This window comes from Syngnathoides biaculeatus, chromosome 10 (assembly GCF_019802595.1).
Source record: "Syngnathoides biaculeatus isolate LvHL_M chromosome 10, ASM1980259v1, whole genome shotgun sequence".
NCBI classification, from domain to species: domain Eukaryota; kingdom Metazoa; phylum Chordata; class Actinopteri; order Syngnathiformes; family Syngnathidae; genus Syngnathoides; species Syngnathoides biaculeatus.
Window position 1 is genome coordinate 30,610,069 of NC_084649.1, and position 25,268 is coordinate 30,635,336.

At 41.4% G+C, this 25,268-nt stretch overlaps 2 protein-coding genes across 5 annotated transcripts in view; both read right to left on the reverse strand.

The window, feature by feature from the left end:
- Positions 1-424: 424 nt before the first annotated feature.
- On the reverse strand, positions 425-12,492 carry chia.1 (chitinase, acidic.1). The gene is made up of 11 exons (XM_061832306.1): positions 12,441-12,492; positions 12,069-12,098; positions 11,205-11,409; positions 9,375-9,431; positions 9,119-9,284; positions 8,639-8,763; positions 8,269-8,392; positions 7,261-7,443; positions 6,607-6,723; positions 786-912; positions 425-633 (listed from the first exon to the last, which is right to left on the reverse strand). The coding sequence occupies exons 1-11, from the start codon at positions 12,457-12,459 to the stop codon at positions 425-427; spliced, it is 1,362 nt and encodes a 453-aa protein (XP_061688290.1). The 5' UTR covers positions 12,460-12,492.
- Positions 12,493-21,310: 8,818 nt separating this feature from the next.
- Positions 21,311-25,268, reverse strand: part of cntn2 (contactin 2) — a 92,977-nt gene continuing 89,019 nt past the window's right edge. For 3 of the 4 annotated variants that reach the window (XM_061831363.1, XM_061831360.1, XM_061831361.1), the window contains 2 exons: positions 24,446-24,614; positions 21,311-24,003 (listed from right to left, as the gene is read on the reverse strand). In XM_061831363.1, coding sequence (XP_061687347.1) covers positions 23,906-24,003; positions 24,446-24,614 — 267 coding nt within the window. In that variant the 3' untranslated portion in view covers positions 21,311-23,905. The remainder of the gene's footprint in view (positions 24,004-24,445; positions 24,615-25,268) is intronic. The other variant, XM_061831362.1, reaches the window with a different exon arrangement.

The following is a 25,268-nucleotide window of genomic DNA, read 5'->3' on the forward strand; positions in this document are numbered from 1 at the left end:
TTTCTGGCTCCTTCCAACAACGGTTGTCGTATGTTTTGTTTAGCACAGTTTCTATATCTGGATGAAACTGTGTATACCACTGTGTGCCACTGGCATTGTATCTATGGATTTATATCATCACTAACAAATCGTACTCATCGGTACTAACTTAAAAAAAAAACATTTTAAAAAATATTTGATATATTTGGGTGAATGGCAACAACTTGCTCCAGAAATTAATATGACTGTTGTGTTTGTGCTGTGTTTAACACCCTATTCTGAAGTAAATAAAATGTGAAATTAAATGTCATTAAACATGTGTTTGTTTTAAAAATGCTTTATTTTTCATTTAGTTTTAATGGGTCATTTTTTTTTGTTTTTTTTGTCATGAAGGTGTGCACTTATCATTGCAAACTTGCATCCAAATAGTTTATTTCATTGCTTTTTAAGGCCAGTTACAGCACTTGCAGGAGTCCCAGTAGATGAGACCGGACTGGCAACGGTGCATGTAGGTGATTCCCTTGAAGCATTGGAAATAGGTGTGACTGTCAGCTGGGTTCTCATACAGGCCATCAGGGCGGCCACGACAGAAACCCGCAATGGGGTCCCTGGTGGTAGTTGGAGCCGGGGTGGTGGTAGGTTTAGGTGCAAAGCCTGCAGAGTCAGATATGAAAATTGTTTTGTAAATAACTGAACTCCACTGAAAATAACGATGTGAGTAGACAACTTCACTGTTGTCACATTTCTTGGAACATGAAACTGATATGGAAGCCATTACAGAAAGTCAGACCAGGGACAGTATTCACCCATTGACATCCTCAAATGGTTGATGAGAGGATAGGAGCCGGCTGAACAGAAGGATCCAACAAAGTCATCCATGTCAAGAGTCCACACATGAGCGCCTCCTAGGTTCAAGCCTGTCATCCACTCAACCTAAATAGGATTATGATCAAAATTACTGTTAGAGAGCTAAAAACACAAAATTGTATATATCATGAATTCTGGGTCTAGTTGGTTTTCTGAAAATGTACTGCACCTACTGGTAACTTGTTTGACATATAGCAACAAAATATATACTGAAAATGTGCATTAATCTGGTTAGTCATATTGGACAGCGTTCGAACAGCTCCTTCCCTCTCGCAATAAAGTCATTAAATTCTTGATCAAAGAACCTACTATTTTTCTGCCATGTGGCATGTTAGGACACTCACTCATATCCTGCTGGTCCAATCAGTATTAGTAACACAGTGAAGAAAATGGGGATTTGAACACCCTGCTATATAAATTCACTTAGAAATCATGGAGAGGTCTGAAATTTTCATTGTAGGTGTATGTTCACTGTGAGAGCGATAATCGAAAAAGAAAAATCCAGAAATCACTATGTATGATTGTTTTAACAATTTATTTGTGTGCTACAGCTCCAAATAAGTATTTGAACACCTGAAAAAAACAATGTTAATATTTGGTACAGTCGCCTTTGTTTTCCAATTACAGAGGTCAAACGTTTCCTGTAATTGCTCACCAGGTTTCCACACACTGCAGGAGGGATTTTGGCCCACTCCTCCACACAGATCTTCTCTTGATCAGACAAGGTGTTTGAGCTGTCACTGAGAAATACAGAGTTTAAGCTCCCTCCAAAGATTTTCTATTGGATATACAGTACGTCTGGAGACTGGTTAGGCCACTCCAGAACCTTGATATGCTTCTTACGGAGCCACTCCTTGGTTTCCCTGGCTCTGTGCTTCGGGTCATTGTCATGTTGAAAGACAGAGCCACGACCCATCAATGCTCTGACCGAGGGAAATAAGTTGTTCCCCATAATCTCACAATATATGACCGCGGTCATCCTCTCTTTAATACAGTGCAGTTGTCCTGTGGCATGTGCAGAAAAGCACCCCTAAAGCATGATGATACCACCTATATGCTTCACAGTAGGGATGGTGTTCTTGGGATGGAACTCGTCATTTGTCTTCCTCTAAAAACGGTCAATAGAATTATGACCAAAAAGTTCAATTTTGGTCTCATTTGACCACAAAACATTCTCCCATGACTCCTCTGTATCATCCAAATGGTCACTGGCAAACTGAAGACGGGCCTTGACATGTGTTGGTTTAAGCAGGAGAACCTTCCATGCCATGCATGATTTCAAACCATGACGTCTAAGTGTATTACTAACAGTCACCTTGGAAACGGTGGTCCCAGCTCTTTTCAGGTCAGTGATCAAGTCCTGTTGTGAAGTCCTGGGCTGATTCCTCACCTTTCTAAGGATCATTGAGACCCCACGAGGTGATATCTTGCATCCACTCCGATTGACATTGACTGTCATGTTTAGCTTCTTCCATTTTCTAATGATTGTTCCAACAGTGGACCTTTTTTCACCAAGCTGCTTGGCAATTTCTCCGTAGGCCTTTTCAGCTGTGTAGAGTTGTACAATTTTGTCTCTGGTGTCTTTAGACAGCTTTTTAGTCTTGGCCATGTTACAAGTTTGAATCTTACTGATTGTATGTTGTGGACATGTGTCTTTATGCAGCCAATGACCTCACACAGATGCATCTGATTCAGGATAATAACATGGAGTGGAGGTGGACTTTGAAAGGCGGACTATCAGATCTTTGAGGGTCAGATTTTCTAGCTGATAAATAGGAGCTCAAATACTTATTTGAAGCTGTATCACACAAATAAATCATTAAAAAAAATCATACATTGTGATTTCTGGATTTTCCATCCATCCATCCATCCATCCATCCATCCATCCATCCATCCATCCATCCATCCATCCATCATCTACCGCTTTTCCGGGTCGGGTCGCGGGCGAAGTAGCTTCAGCAGGGATGCCCAGACTTCACTCTCCCCAGCCACTTCTTCCAGCTCTTCCAGAGGGATCCCAAGGCATTCCCAAGCCAGCCAAGAGACACAGTCTCTCCAGCGTGTCCTGGGTCGTTCTCGGGGTCTCTTTCCAGTGGGACATGCCTGGAACACTTCACCAGGGATGCGTCCAGGAGGCATCCAAATTAGCTGCCCCGGCCACCTCATCTGGCTCCTCTCAATGCGGAGTAGTAGTAGTAGTAGTGGCTCGGCACTGAGGCCCTCCTGGATGACCGAGCTTCTCACCCTATCTCCAAGGGAGAGCCTGGACACCCCGCGGAGGAAACTCATTTCGGCCCCTTGTTTCCGGATCTTGTTCTTTCGATCACGACCCAGAGTTCATGCCCAAAGGTGAGGGTAGGAACGTAGATTGACTGGTAAATTGAGAGCGTCACCTTTCGACTTAGCTCACTCTTTACCACAATGGACCGATACAAAGTCCGCATCACTGTATACGCTGCACCAATCCGTCTGTTGATCTCCCGCTTCAATTTTCCCTCACTCGTGAACAAGACCCCAAGATACTTGAACTCCTCTTGAGGAACGATCTCATCCCCGACCTGGAGACAGCACGGCACCCTTTTCCGACTGAGGACCATAGTCTCGGATTTGGAGGTGCTGATTCTCGTGCCAGCCGCTTCACACTCGGCTGCGAATCACTCCAGTGAGAGCTGGAGACAACGGCTTGATGAAGCCAACAGGATCATTCAGTCATCTGCAAAGAGCAGAAATACGATGCTGAGTCCACCAAACCGGACACCCTCTACGCCTTGCCTGCGCCTAGAATTTCTCTCCATAAAAGTTGGCAAAGTCCAATGCTCACCAGAAACAAGTCCGACTTCTTGCTGGCAATGCGGACCAAACTCTGACAGTGGTCGTACAGGGACCAAACAGCTCGTATCAGGGGATTCAGTGCCCCATACTCCCAAAGAACCCCCCACAGGACTCCACGAGGCGCACGGTCGAATGCCTTCTCCAAATCCACAAAACACATGTAGACTGGTTGGGCAAACTCCCATGCACCTTCAAGGACCCTGCCATGGGTGTCGAGCTGGTCCACTGTTCCACGGCCAGGACAAAAACCACATTGCTCCTCCTCAATCAGAGACTCGACTTCTCGACGGACCCTCCTCTCCAGTACCCCTGAGTACACCTTACCAGGGAGGGTGATCCCTCTATTGTTGGAACACACCCTCCAGTCACACTTCTTGAAAAGGAGGATCACCACCCCAGTCTGCCAATCCAGAGGCACTGTTCCCGATGTCCACGCTATTTTGCAGAGGCATGTCAACCAGGACAGCCCCAAAACATCCAGAGCCTTTAGGAACTCCGGGTGAATCTCATCCACCCCTGGGGCCCTGCCACCTAGGAGCTTTTTAACCACCTCAGTGACCTCAACCCCAGAGATAGAGGAGCCCGCCTCAGAGCACCCAGACTCAGCTTCCTTGTGGGAAGGCATGTTGGTGGAATTGAGGAGGCGTTCGAAGTATTCTCCCCACCGACTCTCAACATCCCGAGTTGAGGTCAGCATTGCCCCGTCCCCACTATACACACAGTTGACAGTGCACTGCTTCCCCCTCCTGAGACGCCAGACCAGAATTTCCTCAAAGCCGTCCTGAAGTCGTACTCATCAAACTCCTCCCACGCCCGGGTTTTTAGCTCAGCGACTACCGAAGCGGCACTCCGCTTGGCCAGCCGATACCCATCAGCTGCCTCGGGAGTCCCACAGGCCAGAAATGCCCGATAGGACTCCTTCTTCAGCTTGATAGCATCCCTCACTGTTGGTGTCTACCAACGTGTTCAGTGGGACTCTTTCTAGGCATGAAACCACATGCTCGCAGATACTGACTTGTGTTCTGAGTCTACCCTCCACTACTCTTTCCCATAACTTCATTGTGTGGCTCATCAACTTTATTTGTCTACAGTTGCCACAGCTCTGCAAGTCGCCTTTGTTCTTAAAATGTGAACTAGCATACTTTTCCTCCATTTTTCAGGCATCTTCTCGCCCGCTAGTATTCCGTTGAATAAGGTGGTCAGAAACTCCACAGCCACCTCTCCAAATTGCTTCCATACCTCCATTGATATGTCATCAGTACCAACCGCCTTTCCATTATTCATCCTTTGTCGTGCCTTTCAAACTTCCCCCTTGCTAATCATTGCCACTTCTTGGTCCTTCACACTTGCCTCTTCTACTCTTCCTTCTCTCCTATTTTCTTCATTCATCAACTTCTCAAAGTATCCGTCTATTTAGCACACTACAGGCACAAACAACACATTTTCTTCTTATCCTTAATCACCCTTATCTGCTGCACATCCTTCCCATCTCTATTACTCTGTCTGGCCAACCTGTAGAGATCCATTTCTCCTTCTTTTGTGTCCAACCTAATGTACATGTGTACATACGCCTCTTGTTTAGCCTTCACCACCTCTAACATTGCCCTATGTCACATCTCAATGTGTCCTTTAACCTCTCCCAGTGTCCCACTTCTTCCCTAATCTCTTTCCTTGTATGACTTCCTGTATTTTGGGTTCCACCATCAGGTCTCCTTCTCCCCTTTACTACCAGAAGATACACCAAGTACTCTTCTGCCTGTCTCTCTGATCACTTGGCTGTAGTAGTCCAGTCTTCCGGGAGCACCTCCTATCCATCAAGAGCCTGTCTCACCTCTTTCCGAAAGGCTGCACAACATTCTTCCTTTCTCACCTTCCACCACATGGTTGTCTGCTCTACCTTTGTTTTCTTAATTTTCCTACCCACCACCAGAGTCATCCTACACACCACCATCCTGTGTTGTCGAGCTACACTCTCCCCTACCACTACTTTACAGTCAGTAACCTCCTTCAGATTACATTGTCTGCACAGAATATAATCCACCGGCGTGCTTCTACCCCCGCTCTTGTAGGTCACTATATGTTCCTGCCTCTTCTGGAAAAAAATTGCTCACTCCTGCCATTTCCATGCTTTTTGCAAAGTCCACCACCATTTGTCCCTCAAAGTTCCTTTCCTGGATGCCGTACTTACCCATCACTTCTTCATCGCCCCTGTTTTCTTCACTAACATGTCCATTACAATCTGCACAACTCTCTCTCTGTAATGGATGCTCAGAACTACTTCATCTAGTTCCTTCCAGAATTTCTCTTTCAACTCTCGGTCACATCCTACCTGTTGGGCATAGCCATTATACATCATACCCTCAATTTCAAATTTCAGCCTCATCACTCTATCTGATACTTTTTCACTTCCAAGAAGTTCTTAGCCAGCTCTTTCTTTAAAATGACCCCTACTCCATTTCTCTTCCCATCTACTCCATGGTAAAATAATTTAAACCCTGCTCCTAAACTTCTACCCTTACTACCTTTCCACCTGGTCTCTTGTAATATATATATATATATATATATATATATATATATCGACTGCCAGAGAAAAATTCCTTGTGTGTTTTTACACACTTTGCCATTGAAGCTGATTCTGATCTAGAACACAACTGTGTGTACACGAATCTGGCCTACTAATTCAATATTCAAACAAAGATAGCGTACTAAAAACTAACATGATTGGGACACAAATCACATCCTTGTGTTTTGGCACATAACCAGGCACAGGGAGCTCCTATCATCATCGCGCCTCTTCTTAAGCGATACGAAGAATTATGCCATTTGCATTATGGGATGTGAGGCAAATGTGCAAACCATTTTTCTCATGACTCGCAGCATTAAGGGCAACACTGAAAATGGATGGATGCACATAATGGTGCTTAGTACCTTGGATGAAAAGCTGCGCTGGTCATCATAGCCAACCCAAGAACTTCCAAAGGTGGCATATGGAACTCTCTGTTCATCAATCCATTCAACAAAAGCACTGGAGATGAAGTCACAAACCTTACAAAGAAGAAATGTAAACAATTCAAGATCAGTCATGTCCAATTAATTGTTCTCCAATCTTACCTTCACTTATCTAAACTTTGGACCAGCACCTTCTAGAAGTTCAGTAGATATTTTATTATTAACAACAGTAAATGACAGGCTATCAAACCTAGATTTTGCTTTTTATAAAATGTATATTTTGTCTTCTAAAATATAATACGGCACGATGCCTCAGCTGGTAAACCTACACAGTTCTGAGGTCCCAAGTTTGTGGAGTTTGCATGTTCTCCCTGTCCCTGCGTGGGTTTTCTCCAGGCACTCTGGTTGCCTCCCACATCCCAAAAAACATGAACATTAATTGGACACTCTAAATTGCCCCTCGGTGTGATCGTGAGTGCGGCTGTTTGTCTCAATGTGCCGTGCGATTGGCTGGCAACCAGTTCAGGGTGTACCCCGCCTCCTGCCCGTTGACAGCTGGGACAGGCTCCAGCGCTCCCTGAGACCCTCATGAGGATAAGTGGCAAATGAAAATGGATAGATAGAATATAATACCTCATAAAAAGACCAAAAACCAGCAGTGCGGGTATATGGCCCGGCGTCAGCTGCTCCGTTTGATGGTGCTCCCAGGCCAGTTGCACCAGTGTGAAGGCGATAGGTTCGTCCGTATGTAGGGAAACCCAGGAGCAACTTCTCTGCTGGCGCTCCCATATCCAGCCAATAGGACACAGAGGAGTTCTACAATTTTCAAATGGACAAGCATTTTGGGTTATGTCAACATAAAAACCTAAATAATATATTGAAAAGTTTGGATTGTGCCACAATTCAAACTATTCAATCAACAGTTTGCATAGAAAGTTATTCTTGTAATTATGCTATAATTACAATATAATATAACTTAAATTGTTTTTACACATTTATATGTATGTTTCCTTTGTTATGAATATTCTTTTTAAAGGTTAAAATGAGGATAAGGACTTTTAAAGATCTTGTCAAGTCACTTCAATGTTTCACAGCATTTTTTTTTTACATACACATTAATATCATTATCATAATGTGGAGATGATTTCATGTTTGTATTTCATGAGAAAGAACGACATGGAGTGAATTCACCTTGATAAAGAGGAAGTAATTTGAGCAAATCTTTAATGTTAGTACCATTTCAATAAATGTGAAGTGTAAAAATGAAAGTCAATGAGAAAGCACTGTGCTCATCCTGAAGCATTTTTGTGTGTGCTTCATGATAAACTTACTAAAGTTTTCCAATGATTATTGCATCGTGTTACTTTTATTGCTAAACGTATTTTAGGATTATCGCTTTATTCTTGTAATACTCTTGAGTTTTGTTTTACTCTTCGATTGTGACTTTATTTGCTTAACAATGAGAACATTCTCAGAATAATTGTTTTTTTCTGTTCTTTTCAATGTGAATGTAATACTCCTCAGCTGGTCAATTTTGAACAATATGTTGATGTTGTCACCATTTAGCGGGAAGACTTAGGAACAAGAGCGGTAAACTACATGAGCTGGGGTGGTGGAGACAAGTTTTGGTGTGTTTCTTACAATATTATGATGAACATGTGATCCTAAGTCCATAGAACTTGGGTAGAGAGGGCTGTTGTGTCCGGTAGCTGCCTCCCAGTGTCCATGGAAGTCATAGGTCATGAGGTTGATGAAGTCAAAATATCTGTTGGTTTTAAAAGTTTTTTTCTTTCAGTACACATCAGACCTTTTCCATATATTCTTTGAAAATTACAGGTCCCAGTTTCTTTACTTTCCTTATTTCCAGTAATGTTTAATCATAGCCTATCAGTGTCCCATTTCTGATATTCCTTGATTAAGTATAATTTGAAATGTCTCCCTGGATCTAAATAGTACTTATGTTGGCTAGCAGCTTTATACAGTCCAGTGAGTTGAGTGAGTTCTGACTTACGGTGCGATCAGGTTGACCTCATAAGCTCTTTCGACGGTGGTACGGATTGAGGCGACATTGGCTGACAGCAGTAGCTGTGTCTTTTTGGAGTCCCTGGCATCATTCTCAAAAGCTGCAACCAGCTCCTTGAGACAGAGGCAGCAGAACAATTCAAATTGTGTGGGTCTCTCTGTCTTTTATAATTTATATTTTTTACGACCACTACTGCTTTTGGGCCCTGCAAAACATTTGCGAACAGTGCACAGAAACAAAATCTGACCTATCCCTACCAAATATGTGAAAGTGTCAGATAAACAATTCTTAAGTGTGTACCAGACCTAAAACATTGATTAGACCACAGGTTTTGGTGCAGGTTTCAAAACACATTTTGTAAGGGATTAGAAATGTATGTGCAGACAACAATATATTTAGCATACGTTGTGCTTGAATAAAGGCATAACATATTTCTTACGCTTTTAGAAAGTTGAGAGTCATGCTAACCTTGACCAGCAAAGTGAACCTCTCCTTGTCCTGCTGTGGGCTCCCGTTGTGTGCCGGATATTCCCAAGCTAAATTCAGCCCATCAAAGTTATGTGTTCGCAGGAAGTTGATCGCCGAACTTATGAAGGCAGTGCGAGTCTCTGGCCTGGCAACCATTGTGATGAAGCTGGTGGCACCAAGGAAAAGAATATATGATAATTACAGGAATAGGTGTTGTGTTTCAAAGGAAATCGAGGATTTTTGGAAAGCTACTTACGGGCTGATTCCATTGACTGTGCCTCCAACTGATAGCAGAGTCTTTAGTGTTGGATTACTAAGAGACGATAAATGACTATTAACTTTTTAAGTGTTGCAATGAGTGGTCTAATTAAGGTTATGCTACTGAAATGAAGATAAAAACACTTGGTAACAACAATAATTTGTGTTACAATTATTATCATAACTGTTATTATTAGTAGGCTTTTATACTATTTACAGTGCCTTGTGAAAGTATTCGGCCCCCTTAAACTTTTCAACCTTTTGTCACATTTCAGGCTTCAAACATAAAGATATAATTTTTTTTTTTTTGTCAAGAATCAACAACTAGTGGGACACAATCATACTTTTTTCAACAAATAAAAAACTGAAAAGTGGGGTGTGCAATATTATTCGACCCCTTTACTTTCAGTGCAGCAAACTCCCTCCAGAAGTTCTGTGAGGATCTCTGAATGATCCAATGTTGACTGATGATGATAAATAGAATCCACCCGTGTGTAATCATGTCTCCGTATAAATTGATCTGCTCTGTGATAGTCTGGGTTCTGTTAAAAGTGCAGAGACCATCATGAAGACCATGGAACACACCAGGCAGTTTCGAGATACTGTTGCGGAGAAATTTAAAGCCGGAATTGAATCCAAAAAGATTTCTCAAGCTTTAAACATCTCAAGGAGCACTGTGCAAGCAATCATATTGAAATGGAAGGAGTATCCGACCACTGCAAATCTACCAAGACCCGGCCTTCCCCTCTAAACTTTCACCTCAAACAAGAAGAAGACTGATCAGAGATGCAGCCAAGATGCCCATGATCACTCTGAATGAACTGCAGAGATCTACAGCTGAGGTGGGAGAGTCTGTCCATAGAACAACAATAAACCGTACACTGCAGAAATCTAGCTCTTATGGAAGAGTGGCAAGAAGAAAGCAATTTCTCAAAGATATCCATAAACTGTCTCGTTTAAAGTTTGCCGTAAGCCACCTGGGAGACACGCCAAACGTGGAAGAAAGTGCTCTGGTAAGATGAAACCAAAATCAAACTTTTTGGCCATAATGCAAAACGATATGTTTGGTGTAAAAGCAACACAGCTCATCACCCTGAATACACCATCCCCCACTGTCAAACATGGTGGTGGCACCCTCATGGTTGGGCCTGCTTTTCTTCAGCAGGGACAGGAAGATGGTTAAAATTGATGGGAAGATGAATGGAGCCAAATACAAGGCTATTCTGGAAGAAAACCTGTTGGCGTCTGCAAGAGACCTGAGACTGAGACGAATCACTGGGGCCAATTGAAAATCTGTGGGCAGAGCTGAATATAGCTGTTCACAACACTCTCCGTCCAACCTCACTGAGCTCGAGCTGTCTTGCAAGGAAGAATGGGCAAGAATTTCAGTCTCTCAATGTGCAAAACTGACAGAGACATACGCCAAGCGACTTGGAGCTGTAACTGCAGCAAAAGGTGGCGCTACAAAGTATTAATGCAAGGGGGCCGAATAATATTGCACGCCCCACTTTTCAGGTTTTTATTTGTTAAAAAAGTTTAAAATATCCAATAAATTTTGTTCCACTTCACGATTGTGTCCCAATTGTTGTTGATTCTTGACCAAATTTTTTTTTATTTTATATCTTTATGATGAAATGTGGCAAAAGGTTGAAAAGGTCAAGGCGGCCGAGTACTTTCACAAGGCACTGTACATTAACATCCTGTGCACATCAGCTCACTAATTATACCATACTTTACCAGATGTCTTCATGGTTTGTGATGATGCAGGCGTTATTGAAATCATATGTATACAGGCTTAGCTAAAAGCTACCACAATACAGTATCTCACATGTTTTTGAGATTGTTGAGTCTTGCGTACTGCTGCTCATCATTCCACTCAATAGTGTTGATTTGGTTGAAGCTGTTGATGGAGGCAAGCGTGTAGATAACATGTGTGCACAGGAAGGGGTCGATGTTGTCTGGGGTGAACTTGGCATGGCCAGGCCTATACTGGGCCCAATTGGTCATGTGACACACCAATTTACTGGTAGAAGCTGAGGGCAGATAGAAGACAGAACAGAGATGTTGTCTTTGCATTTGTTCCTTGACAACATCATCCATAAATTCATTTTATTTTTAAACATAAAAAAAACGATACTAAAATCAAAATGCAAATGAGTGGCTGAGACTGTCATATAGCCACTTGTCATTCATCCATCCATCCATCCATCCATTTTCTGAGGTGCTTATCCTCACAAGTGTCATGCAAACGTCCCGCAAACACGGGGAGGATGTGCAAACTCTACACAGGCAGGCCTGGATTTAAACACTGGTCCTCAGAACTGTGAGGCCAACGCTCTACAGCTGCTCCACCATTCCACCTGACTGCCTACTAAACCATCCATCCATTTTTTTAGCCGCTTATCCTTATAAGGGTCACAAGAGGAGTGCTGGAGCCTATCCCAGCTGTCAACAGGCAAGACCCTGAACTGGTTGTCAGTTCAGCCTGCGTCCTGCCCGTTGACAGCTGGGATAGGCTCCAGCACTCCCCTGACCCTTATGAGGATAGGCGGCTAAGAAAATTGATAAGTTTCTATATTTTTTGACAGTTTTCATAAAACAAGTGACACATACATTGTTAAGATGGATGTAAGTGTTCAATGAGGACTCATTATCGACAAGGGAAAATATTAGCCAATCATGCAATACTTACCTGTATGGAGAGCGAGGAGAATGCCCAGGGCTACATAAAAAAAGGAAGCAAGAAGGATTCATATGTGAAGAGTATGCTCAGCTGATGAGAGCAGAGTTTATACAGTATTTAAAAAAAGATGCTCCCAAAAAACAAATGTTACAAATCTTTCACTATTTATTACATAAAAATAGTGATTATTAAAAAAAAATTAAAAGGACTAGGGAAATGTTTGAAAATGCCTCATTTTAATAAACTCAAATCTCCACCTTATATTTGTATTTAAAACATGTTGTGTTAAAATATACTCAATTATTAGTTTATGGGGCGATCTTTTGCGATACTATTTAAATATACAACGTTAGCAGAAATATAAAAATGTTTTTTCCTTACCTGTAAGGAGTTTCGCCATTGTGTTGCTTGTTAAACCAATGTCGTGGACATATGAAACTAATTGAGAGAAAGATTTGTCAATGAAAATTAAGAAAAGAATACCTATCTTGAAGAACAAACTGCTGCGGAGATTGTGTTATTGTTTCAGGTGAAGATTTAACACATACAGTACATTTTTTTGGTCACAGAGTGCTAGAGCATATCCAAAACAATACTTTTCATTGACAGACGAATAATTGAGATAGCAACTTAATATTTAGCATGATTCATATTCCACATATGATGACGATCTTGTTACCTTCTCCAAGAGGATCCGATGAACCAGTGAAGAGTTTGGCCAGTTGGGTCAAATTTATATTTTGCTTTTTAATGACTTAATAGATGGAGACAAAGTGCAAATGATAAAGATTAGTGGGCGTCTTTTTGATCGAACATCAGCCCACAGTGAGTTAAGGTCACACAAAGCCATTATCAGTTATCATAATTGTTCAGAGGAAGTGGGTAGAGCAGTTCACAAGAGACATTGTCCTTGTACGTAAGGTTTACGTCATTTTCATCAATAATTGATGACAGACATTTTGTATAAATGTAATTCATGCAATTGTGACTATTGTTTTTGTTTACGGACAAGAGATTGATTTTTCTTTTTACCTTCAGCTACACAAGAAGGCAATCTATTAAAATTACTATTCCGAATGATACAGTGCAGTTGTACAGGACATAAAATGAGAATGACTGAAATGTACTGCAGGATCAGCCACACAATGAAGTTATGGGAAAGAGTCGTGGAGGCCTGACTCAGGTCATAAGTAAGTATTGTATATGCGGCCAACAGTATGGTTTCATGCCTAGAAAAGAGTACCACAGATGCATTATTTGCCTTGAGGATGCTCGTGATCCAGCAGAGACTCTTCTTTCACATAGAACACAAGACACCTTCCGTCAACTGTTCCACTCTCCTTGGACCTGTTTCTTCACTTCCTTACCACACTCTCTATTGCTCTGTATTGTTGACCCCAAGTATTTGAAGTCGTCCACCCTCGCTATCTCTTCTCCCTGTAGCCTCACTCTTCCCCCACCACCCCTCTCATTCATGCACATATACTCTGTTTTATTTTGGCTAATCTTCATTCCTCTCCTTTCCAGTGCATACCTCCATCTTTCCAATTGTTCCTCCACCTGCTACAATATCATCTGCGAACATCATGGTCCAAGGGGAATCCAGTCTATCCTCATCTGTCAGCCTATCCATTACTACCGCAACAAGCCGAAAGAAAAGAAGAAGAAGAAGAAGACTGAAATGTAATGAATAATAAATAAATAATTTGATCATTCTTGCTAAACCCATAACCTATTGAATTTCATTTAAAAAAATCAATAATTTGTGACATTTCATGTACTGACAATAACTAATGACATAAGTACACAGGGTGGCAAGTTGGATCAGCTGGAGAGCGTGTTCAATCCCGGACCCGCCTGTGTGGAGTTTGTATGTTCTCCCCCTGCCTACATGGCTTTTTTTTTACTATGGTTTTCTCAAACATCCCAAAAACATGCAACATTGATTATGTTTCTCCGAAGTGTGATTGTGAGTGCGGCTGTTTGTCTCGATGTGCCCTGCGATTGGCTGGCAACCAATTCAGGTTGTACCCTGCACCCCTGCCCGTTGACAGCTGGGATAGGATCCACCACTCCTCCCGTGACCCTTGTGAGGATAAGCGGCTAAGAAAATGGTTGGATAGATAAGTAGCCAGTCAGGCGGAACAGTGGAGCAGCTGGAAAGCGTTGGCCTCACAGTTCTGAGGACCAGAGTTCAAATCCCGGCTTGCCTGTGTCCAGTTTGCACGTCCTCCCCATGCTTGCGTGGCACTCCCTCAACCCTCGTGGGGATAAGCGGCTCAGAAAATGGATGGATTTGAAGTTGTTTTCTGATTATGCTAATTACACAAATGAATCATTGTGTCTTCAGTTTCTTTTTTTGTGTTTTCCAGTAAGTTGGTCAACCTCTCTATACCACTAATGCAACTGAAGAGAGCCTCATTGTTATTCTTTTTTTGTAATACAGTAGAGGGATCTGTGATCAGACGTGCCACGATTTGGAAACCATTTTCACTTTACATATAGCAGACAGAAAAGTATTATTAAATATTATTAACGAGGTAAGTATAAATTTGTAAATGATGATTTTATTCATGAGGTAAGTATAAAATTGTGATAGATGACATCAGAACAATTGTATGCCTTTTGCAGTGGTTTTGAAATATTGCAATGTTGATTGTGAGGCCCCATGGTCTCCAGGGGTGGTGGCAGTGGTGGGGAACGTTGGATGGCGGGTGATTTGGGGATTTGGGCTGCTGGATGACTTGGCTCCTGGGGGGTGTGGGTGTGGAGAGATGGACATGCTGATTGGACACCCCGTTGCAGGTGGAGGGGTCCTGGCCCACCATTCCATGATGTGCCAGCACAGTGACTCCGTACACTAGTTGACTAACATGGAACACTGCTGTGGTTCTTGGGGGGCTCCCTAAAACCCTTTTCTGTTGGACTGCATTTTAAACATCACCATAATTTAAATAGTAAGACAAAAAACCAAGGGAATATTTCAAACTCTCCTATTGTAGCACAAAAGCAATATAGCTACAACATTCTACATGGGCATGCAGCTAAATAGGATGGGTTAAAACAAAAGTTTTGACCATTATTATAAAGTTACAAAGACCAGAGTGTGATGGATTAAATAAGTAGTAAAAGCTGTTTATGTCTCCTGTTATGCACTTCTGTTTTAACCTTTATGCAAGAAGTGTATTTCAGTACCTTAATTAGCTCTGTGACGGGGTCCTATCAACAAAGCTGTGGCAGAATTAAAGGTGGTATGAGACTGACGCAGATTGTAATACTGTCTTAAGGATGGATGTTCTTTAGCCATTTCTTGACATGAGACGGTTGTAGTTTCCAAACCAGAACATCACAATTACTTTGTCAGTTGTTGAAAGTATATTGTGATCAAGTTTTCACACCTGTTGGTAAAGTTTTGAAGTTTTTCATTTTTGAGTTGCAGTTTCCTTGAATAAAGTTGTTCTTTATGGGGGAATGTCTGGTCAGCACATCTGCCCCACAGTTCAGAGGACTTTGGTTCAAATCTGAATTTCCCTGTGTGGAGTTTGCATGTTGAGGAGTCGCTGATGATGTAGTGGTACGCAAGCCTGGGTTTGGTGTGGCCAGGGTGGGATCAATTCCCACTCAGTGATGGTGTTAATACCTGCCCTGCGACTGACTGGCACCCAGTTCATGGTGTAGTCTGCCTTTTGCCCGAAGCTAGCTTGATATGCTCCAGCTCTCTGTGACTCTAAGATGCTTGGATGATGGATGAATGCACTTTGCATGTTCTCCATGCTTGTTTTTTTAGGGTACATTTAGGGTAGCTGTCCAGCACTCCAGCGACACTTGTGAGGATAAGTGGCTAGAAAAATGGATGGATGGATTTACTGTACACCAACAAGGGCGGGTTTTGAATGTCAGAGTCCCTGCAGAATACACAAAGCACACGAAGAATGTACAAACTCCACAAAGAAAGCACTGAGCTGACAAAAGAATTTGTGTTGGAATTCTCCATGTGTGCCACCTTACGTTCTAATGCATAATTTCACAATGACTTTAGTATTGTAGTATTGATGTTAACCAGTAAATAGCTTTGACAATCAACCCAAAGAAAATAAAAGAATAATTGGCCTATATTCATTTATCATGTTACCCTTGGCTTTTTCAGAATACTTGAACAGAAATTTGAAGGGGGATAGTTAAGTGGTTCAAGATATTAAATTAACACCATTTGATCGTATTTAATGTGGGCATTTTTTTAAAAAATCTGTTCCTTGACCTCACATTCAGTCATTTAGTTTACAGATCTGTACACAACACTTATCTGGAAATTGAGAGGGCCAAATATTCAAAGTGCAGATAAGATAACTGCAGAAATATCATTTAGAACAGGAGCTGTAGTAACTTTACTGTCCACTGTTTGTCTTGTTCAGGGTTAGTTACTGGACGATAGTCAATCACAGGGCACATGCAAGTCAATGAACAAGCAATTTCACAAACTCACCATACACTTTTAGGTAATATTTCATTGGGAGAACACAGAGAAATGCCTGTTAAAAGATGTGCATAAATACCCTCAATTTGTCAGTACTGTGGTAATCTGAACTTGTAGATAATTGTTCAAGTGTTATTTCTTCCTTTTTTTTTGAGGAAAATCTAAGCAAATTGTTACCAATTATCCCATAAAATTGTTCCCTAATACAAAAAATAAGAACAATAACACTACACTAACTTTACATTTGAAACTAAATGTGAGGATAATGCAGAACAATTGAGTACAGTAACAATTATCACTTCTGTGGAGTATAATAATAAAGAGCAACTAATAATAATCCATCCATCCATTTTCTTAGCCACTTAATCTCACAAGGGTTTCGCGAGTCCTGGAGCCTATCAACTAATGTTAATGATAAATGCAATTATTTCCAAGTATAAAGGTAATTTTTATCTCATTTGATTAATAGTAACAATAGGTCAATAATAATAATAATACAGTACAATGTATATATATATAGCATAAGATATACACAGTGTGTCTCCTCCAAAACAGCCATGACTGAAGTCCTGTTTTTGAAATATGATTTAAAACATTAGAAACAAATAGTAAAGACAATCAAGAGAGAAATACACAAATTCCATTGTTAAATGTAATCAAAACAAAAAAAAAATTACGCAATGCAAAATTTTATTGATGAAGAAAATTTTCCATATCACTTATCATCACTAAGGTGGTGTGTGGGCTGACACCTAGCTCAGCTCACCCTGGGCGAGCGGCGGCATACACGCTGATTAGAAGGACACTTATTGTCAACCATTCACACCTACATTCAATTTCAGTCTTCAATTAACCAATGAAGTACATAAATCCATCCGTTTTCCATCACACTTCTCTTCAGTAGAGTCATGGGGTGTGCTGGCACTTATCCCAGCTGACTCTGGACGGACTGGTCACCACCCAGTCGCAGGGCACAAAAAAACAAACTATCATTTTGACTCATATTCACAGATAATTTTGAGTCTTGAAATAACCCATGTTTTTGGAATGTCGGAGGAAGCCCAACCATCCATCCATCCATTTTGTGAGCCACTTGATTGAGTGCTGGAGCCAATCGCAGCTGTCATCAGGGAGGAGGGTACACCCTGAATTGATTCCCAGCCAATCACAGGCCACATGGAGAGAGACAACAGTCGCACTCGCAATCACACCTAAGAGAGGTGAGAGGGAATTGGTTGCGGCCATAGTTCACCCATAGGTCGCAGGCGAGAGGTCTTATTGGCCATACAGATCAGGCACGCTTTGACATACTCCCTCACGTCCTTTCCCATGTTCGGCCACCAAAACCGTTGTTCAACAACTTAGCGGGTCTTCACCATGCCGGGGTGACAGACGGTCCCCTTGTAGCAGCTCGAATGCGGCGGCGATTAGGAAGAGAGGGTACCTGTTCTTGATGGTGATGTCGTTAAGTCCCCGGTAATCAATACAGGGCCGTAATGAGGTGTCCTTCTTTTTGACGAAGAAGAATCCTGCTCCAGCTGGTGACGATGATGGTCGGATGAGTCCCGCCGCCAGCGACTCCTCCACGTACTCTTTCATGGCTTGGTGTTCCTGTCCTGTTAATGAAAAGAGACTCCCTCGAGGGGGTGAGGTGCTGGGCAACAACTCGATACCAGAATCATACGGGCGGTGCACAATCATATGGGGATTTGGGCTTTGCCTCTGAAAATACTTCCTTAAGGTCCCAAGAACAAGACGGCATTGCTGATAGTTCCGGCATAGACTTCAATTCCTGTAAGTCGACTGGCGCGATCTGTAAATTCCTCTCTTTTAAAGCCCCGAGGCACACCTTACTGCATTCATCGCCCTATGCCCTCATTTGACCGGTAGTCCAGTCAATGTGTGGGTTGTGTTTTAAGCCAGGGGTTGTCTAGGAAGACATCGCTGCTCCGCGAGTTAAATACATTGAAACTTATCTTCTCGGTGTGAGCGTCCGGAAATGTCATCCTCAGAGATTGCGTGAGTTACTCGGCATTGGAGTTTACCATTAGCCGCGAATGCGTTGGATCTGCGGAGAAAGCCCCTGGAAAAAGGCGTTGAGAAGCGCATCCTCATTCCATCCCCTCTCAGTTGTTCTGATGCAAAACTCGACAGCATAATCTGCCACACGACACTGCTCCTGCCGTAGCGTAATCAACATCGCCGCTGCTTCGCGTTGCGGCGTGGCATACTGGAAAACTTGTATCATGGCACATATAAAGGAGGTCCAGGAGTAGCACGTTTCGGAGTTATGACTCCGCTCTGCTGTAGCCCACGCCTCTGCTCTTCCCGCATGGTGGGATATGACGAAGGCAATTCGTGCACGGTCCGTCGGAAAGGCTGAAGCCTGTAGCTCGAAGTGGAGGTCGCACTGGGCGAGGAAGGGTTTGACGTTACATGTGTCGCGTTTAGGCCGAGAGAGAGGTGTGCCCCCTAACCGCTGAAACTCCGCGACTGGCGGGATAGTCAGAGCGACCTGGACTGAGGTAGAAACTGTGGCAGGCACAGTCGACGTGGCGTTAGCGGCGCTAGCCTGAGATGCTAGGCATGGCTCTAATCGTGCACAGATCTCGAGAAGTCTCTGGTTGGTAACCTGAAGAGCAGTCTCCTGCTCGGCCAGGCGTCTGCCCTACAGCTGTTGAGCGGCGGATGGCTTCTGAGTCGGCTGGGTCCATGTCATGGCCAGATTGTTCCGTCATAACCAGAACGCTAGGGCGGACCCAAATGCACCACGGTCGACAGGGAGGCAATTAAAGGAAGATCTTTATTCGTTCCAAGCTCGCAAGCCGGAGAGTCAGTCAGAGAGAGCAGCAGTGTCAAGAGAGTCAAGCTTACGGGGTTGGTCAGGGGACAGGCGAAGGTCGGTACACAGGGGTTCAGGATCTGGAACGAGGAAGTGCGGGAACGAGGCATGGATGGCAACGATCTGGCAAAGGCAGACTGTCCGCTGGGTCCTATATATACCGGGGTTAATTATCCTTGATGGGCACAGGTGTGCAGGGGACCTGCACCGCCAGGGCTGGGACCAGCAGGACCATGACAGAGCATGGATATCTGTTTGTGTGCCTTGGCTGTAGCTGATTGACCATTGTGCACTCTGCCTTCCACTCACTAGGCTACAGCTCACCTATGACCTTGCACATCTGTAGCAAAAGCATGGACGGATGATGTAATAACAATAACCAAAAGGAAAACATTCCAGAACTTCGTAGGTCAACTTTATCAACACGTTTGGTTGTATTACACATTTTTACAGTCTTCTTGTGAGGCTTATAGGTATGCAATTCCCTTATTGTAAAATTTCATCCGGACCAAAAATGTACAATATATGAATAAAAGTAGAGCAAAAGTTAAAAGTACCGTATTTTCCACACTATAAGGTGCACCTAAAAGGCTTCATTTTTCCCAAAAGCTAACAAGTGTGCCTTATAATCTGATGCGCCTCATATATGGATCAATATAGATAAATCATGGCTACCGTAGTCAGTGAGTGTCGCCAAAGTAACGTCGATATGAACTGGTAAAGAAGAATTCCAGTCCCACACCATTTGACCATAAGAGACATGCTTATAACTATTACTACTACTACTACTACAATTCAGACAGAAGAAGAATTTGAGGGTTTCGTGGATGAGGATTAAACTGTTAAAAGTGAATTTTATGTTTCTTTTGTATGTTTTCAACTGAACAAGGTTGATCATACGGTGAATATATAACATTTGAACAATGTTAAGTTATTGTTGTTATATTGTTATTGCTTTGCAGTATTTCAAAAGTTACTATGTTGTGATTACACTAATGTTTGATTTACTGTAACAAGATGGGAATAAATAAAAATTCCTCTCCACTATGTGATAAAAAAAAGTTGCTTTACCTGTTTATACCTTGCTGTTGTTAAAAGATAAACTGTGTCGCCAAAGTACAACATCACACACTCTTCACATGTCTGTATGTCCATGACTCACCATAATAAACAATCCACCTTCAGTCTTCTCTTCTCATTCATGATCAATGCGTATTTCATAGGATGCTAAGTGGTAACATTAGCTCACAAGCTGGCCTGCGCTTCTTCCCTTGTTTTTTTGGTAGAGCAATATAGCCTCCCAAGAGCATGTGAACTGATCTCTGGAAACTGCTCTGGGGGGACGGAAGAAATGGCTTCAACTTTACAGTCCAGTTTTTTTGGGGGAAAACGGCACAAAAAATAGTCCGATAGGAAAATGTACATCTTCGTGTGGATGGAACCTGAGTTTGACTGACTTATCTGATGTTTTGTTGACATTTACTTTAGCGGAGCTCCACTACTGTAGCTTCTATTTTATGGGCCTCATAATGCAGTGTGTCCTATAAATGAAAACTGTTCAAATAGGCCTCTTAGTTCAACAAAATAAATATTAAACGGGACCTACATTACAATGAAGCCCGTGGCTTTATTTTTGTATTTTGTGGGAAGCAAAGTGTGATTTTTTTTTTTCATCTTCTTCTGGGGCAATTGTGAACTTTAGAAGTTTTTGGCAGTCAATAAAATAAAGGCAAAGAAGAAAGATGAAAATAAGGACTGAATATCATATCAATTAAAAGTATACTAGTTTAAACAAGTTTCAAATAATCATTTTGCTTGAGTTCAATCTCTTCTGATGTAATGTAATAAATCTGACAAAGTTTAACAGAAGAGCTGATAGATTCTGACAGAATTACAATGAGAGGGATATATGACGTTGTTAACTTTGGTGGCCAACCCTTTTATTGGTGTCAGAAACTGTAAACCATCCTATCAGCATAAAAGCAGCTTTAATAAAGTAAAACACATTACAGTGGCATTTTAAGAGTTATCATAATTATTATCAAGCAGGTACATTTACAAGAAAGCAATGTGTTCTTTTGTACAACTCCCTTGAAAATATATAAATATAATAAATAAATACATTAATAATGCATTAATTTATTTTATAAATAAATAAAATATTAACAAATGCATAAAAATAATAGAAACTTTTCAACTGAAAAGTGACGTACAGTATTACATTTCAGACAGCATGTATGATTCCAAGTCACTGATATTGTATTGGAATAGTGTTGTGAAAAGGTATTTGTCGCCTCCTGATTTCAGTTGTTTTTTTTGGGCATATCTATCGTACACAAAGGTTTAAAATGATCAAAACAATTTTAATATCAGTCAGAGACAACGCAAGGAAATACCAAATGCAGTTTTCAAATGAGAATTTAATTTATTAAGGCACAAAAAAAAAATCTTTCTCACCCTCTGTGAAAAGGTAATTGCCCCCTCCACCCGCCTTGTTACATCACAAAGTTACTGTGACTAACTACAAATTTGGGAACGGTGAGTCTGGAAAAGGTTACAAATCCATTTCCAAGGCTTTGTGGCTCCAGTGAACCACTGTCAGAGCCATTATCCACAAATGGAGAAAACTGGGAACGGTGTCAAGCTTTCCCATAATGGAATGGATGGCACCTAAAATAACTCCGAGTATAACGACGACTCATCCAGGAGGTCACAAAAAAACCTCGGACACCGTCTAAAGACCTGCAGGCCTCGGTGGGCGCAGTTAAGGTTAGTGTTCATGACTCTACTATAAGACACTGGCCAAAAATTGCACCCATGGGGGACTTCCAAGACAAAAAACCCTGCTGTCAACAAAGAGAACAAAAGCTCATCTCACATTTGCCCAAAAAATCTTGATGATTTTCAAAACTTTTGGAGAAACATTCAGTGGACTGACGTGTCAAAAATTTGACTTTTTTGGAATGTCTGCGGCCCATTACATCTGGTGTGAAAATGGCACAGCATTTGATAAAAAGAACATTATGCCAACAGGGAAGGATGCTGGTGGCAGTGCGATGGTCTGGTTTGTAGAATGATGGAACAATGAATTATACTGTTTACCAGAAAATCCCAAAGGAGAACGTCCAGCCATCAGTTTGTGCTCTCAAACTCAAATGCTCTTGGATCACACAGAAGGACAAAAAACCATCTGAAACAAACAACATATATATATAAAGGTTTTGGAGTGGCTAAGTCAAAGTCCAGATTAAAATCCAATTGAGATTCTGTGGTCTGACCTTAAATGTGCAGTTCATGCTAGAAAACCCTCGAATATCGCGGTGTTGAAATAATTCTGCAAGGAAGAGTGGGACACAAATCCTCCAGAACGATGTGAAAGACACATCACCAATTATCAGAAATGCTTGATTTCAATTATTGCTGCCAAGGAAGGAACAACCTATTAGGGTCATGGGGCAATTACATTTTCACAGAGGGTCAGAAAAGTTTGGACTTTTTTGTGTCTTAATAAATTGAATTGTCATTTCAAAACTCAATTCTGTATCTCCTTGAGTGGTATTAAAAATGGTTTGATAATTTGAAACCTTTCTGCGTGATTAAAAAAAACTGAAAGCAGGAGGGGATAAATACTTTGTCATGGCACTGTATATTTCCCTTGCTTCAGTGCAGGGAGCAATGGTTCTGTTTCCTCTTAGTTAATGTGAGTGAGAACTGTTTTCTGTCTCTATACATGCCGTGCGACTGACTGGTGATAAGTGCTATCGGAAATGGATTTGATGGCTGGCATAAGGTAAGATAACAGCCAAATCAAAGACAAGGGCACAGTGATTAGCAGGAGCTAGAATCTGGCCTTCACAATGGCTGTATTTTACTTGACTTGACTTTTCAGTTTCAAGACGAGCTGAAATGACTACCGAATAGCCAAAAATCATTACCGCAGAGTGACTAAGTACAACATCATCTGTCGTTTGTCTTGGCTATGTTTAACTTTATGTAGTACTGTACACCCAAACCGTACATTAATTCTTTTCAATGTCATTGTTGTCTGCTACTGATTTTAATGAAATAATAATATCTTGGTTACATCTAAAATGATAAAAAATACAGTACTTTTGAGCCCCTGTTAGTGGAATTGCCACATTCGGAGTAAAATAGTGTTAGTTCCTAAATGCTATACTGTAAGTATGTGGAACTTGCTAATTTAATGCTGAAAATCTTCAACCACATCAAGACATCGATCATAGTGGTCTATAAATGCATGAATATGTATGAAGGCAATAGTAAAATGTCTTGTCACTATCCTACTCTGTGTTTGAGACATGTAACATGTAAGATTAGAGTATTCTCTTACAAATATTGATGACTCCAGTGCATGACTACACAATCAAACTGTCCAGGATTCCTCTGCCTCTAAATACACATACAGGCATTTCTAACAAATAGGTGCTTTTTTTTTTTAACCCATTCCTACCCAAAACAAGTTGAAACACCCAACACATTCAAGTTAGTAAGATAAAAAGTTGACTGAAATCACAGTCCTGACACCATTTTGAGAATAAACAAGACCATGATCAGATTTAGCGAATGACTGTAGACAGTTGTCTTGTTCTGGACCATCATGCTGGTTCCTGAAAAAGACAAGGACAATATATCACACTATTACAATTTAATATGATGCCTATAAAGGGAGGTAATATAATTGACCTCACTTTGATATCAAGTCCATTGTTCTTACAAGACAGTCACTTGGGCAATGTTTTAGCACCTACTGTATTACAATTATAAAAGAAACTATTGCAGTCCTTCAAATTATGTAAAGTATATAGCGCCTAATTAAAATTTATCTAAAATCTTTAATGGAAAGATGCCTACACAGTGGACGTCAAGATAGAGTAGGCGTTTCACATTTAGAGTAAGAGATGGCTACAGAGATACAGAAAAATGAAATACTCTATTGGTATTTCAAATCCCAAATATTTTCAAGCCAAATAAAATTGTGCAGCATACAATTTCAATACACTTTTCACATTTGTTTTTGGACAGGAAAGGTGTTACATTGTAGTTATTCACCTAAATCCTGTGAGACAATAATCTCGTGCGCAGGTCCATCCCCACCTTCACCCCAAGATCGCACTTCCAATACAACATATCCATTGTCTTTGGGCAGCGGCAGCTTCACTGATGTCTTAGTTATGTCCAGGACCTTCAAAACTGGTTGACCCTCATGCTTGTACAGAACCTGTCATCATGAAAGTCACGATTTTGGTTACTTTACCACCAAATCTCTTGTAACCCATCCATCCATTTTTGATACCACTTAGGCTCACTAAATGTGAGATGGAGCCTATCCCAGCTAACTTTGGGGAAGAGGAAGGGTACACCCTTACAATCTTTGTTGTATTTTAGTGAAACAATACCTATTAAGTAGTACAGTTAAACGAGGCCCAACATTAGTCATACTGGAGCAAAACTTTGATTTAAAATGCATTTTAATTTGTTGAATTACTATCAAGAAATTAGCAAAAATCTTGGGACCTGATTTGGTAAGATCCCAAAAAGCAAGAGTAGTGGCCATTTTGCTACTGACGTTTACTTTACAGCAGATGTACGGCTGCATAACTCAAGGTAGTTGTACTTTCCAATAGGCGCATTATACCCATTTTATTATGTGAGAAGTGATTCCAAACTTTGGACTTTATGTCTTCAAAGTACACTTCCCTCCTCGCTCATACTTAGTCCTCCATGAATCAATGGTAAGTCTGTGTGGAAAAATAATCATAGCAAAATCCTGCAATGTACCAAATAATCTACAATAATACAATTTTAAAAAAAGATGTGATACACTGAACTCAAAAAACTGAACCGCGATATAGCGAGTAACAACTGCATTAAG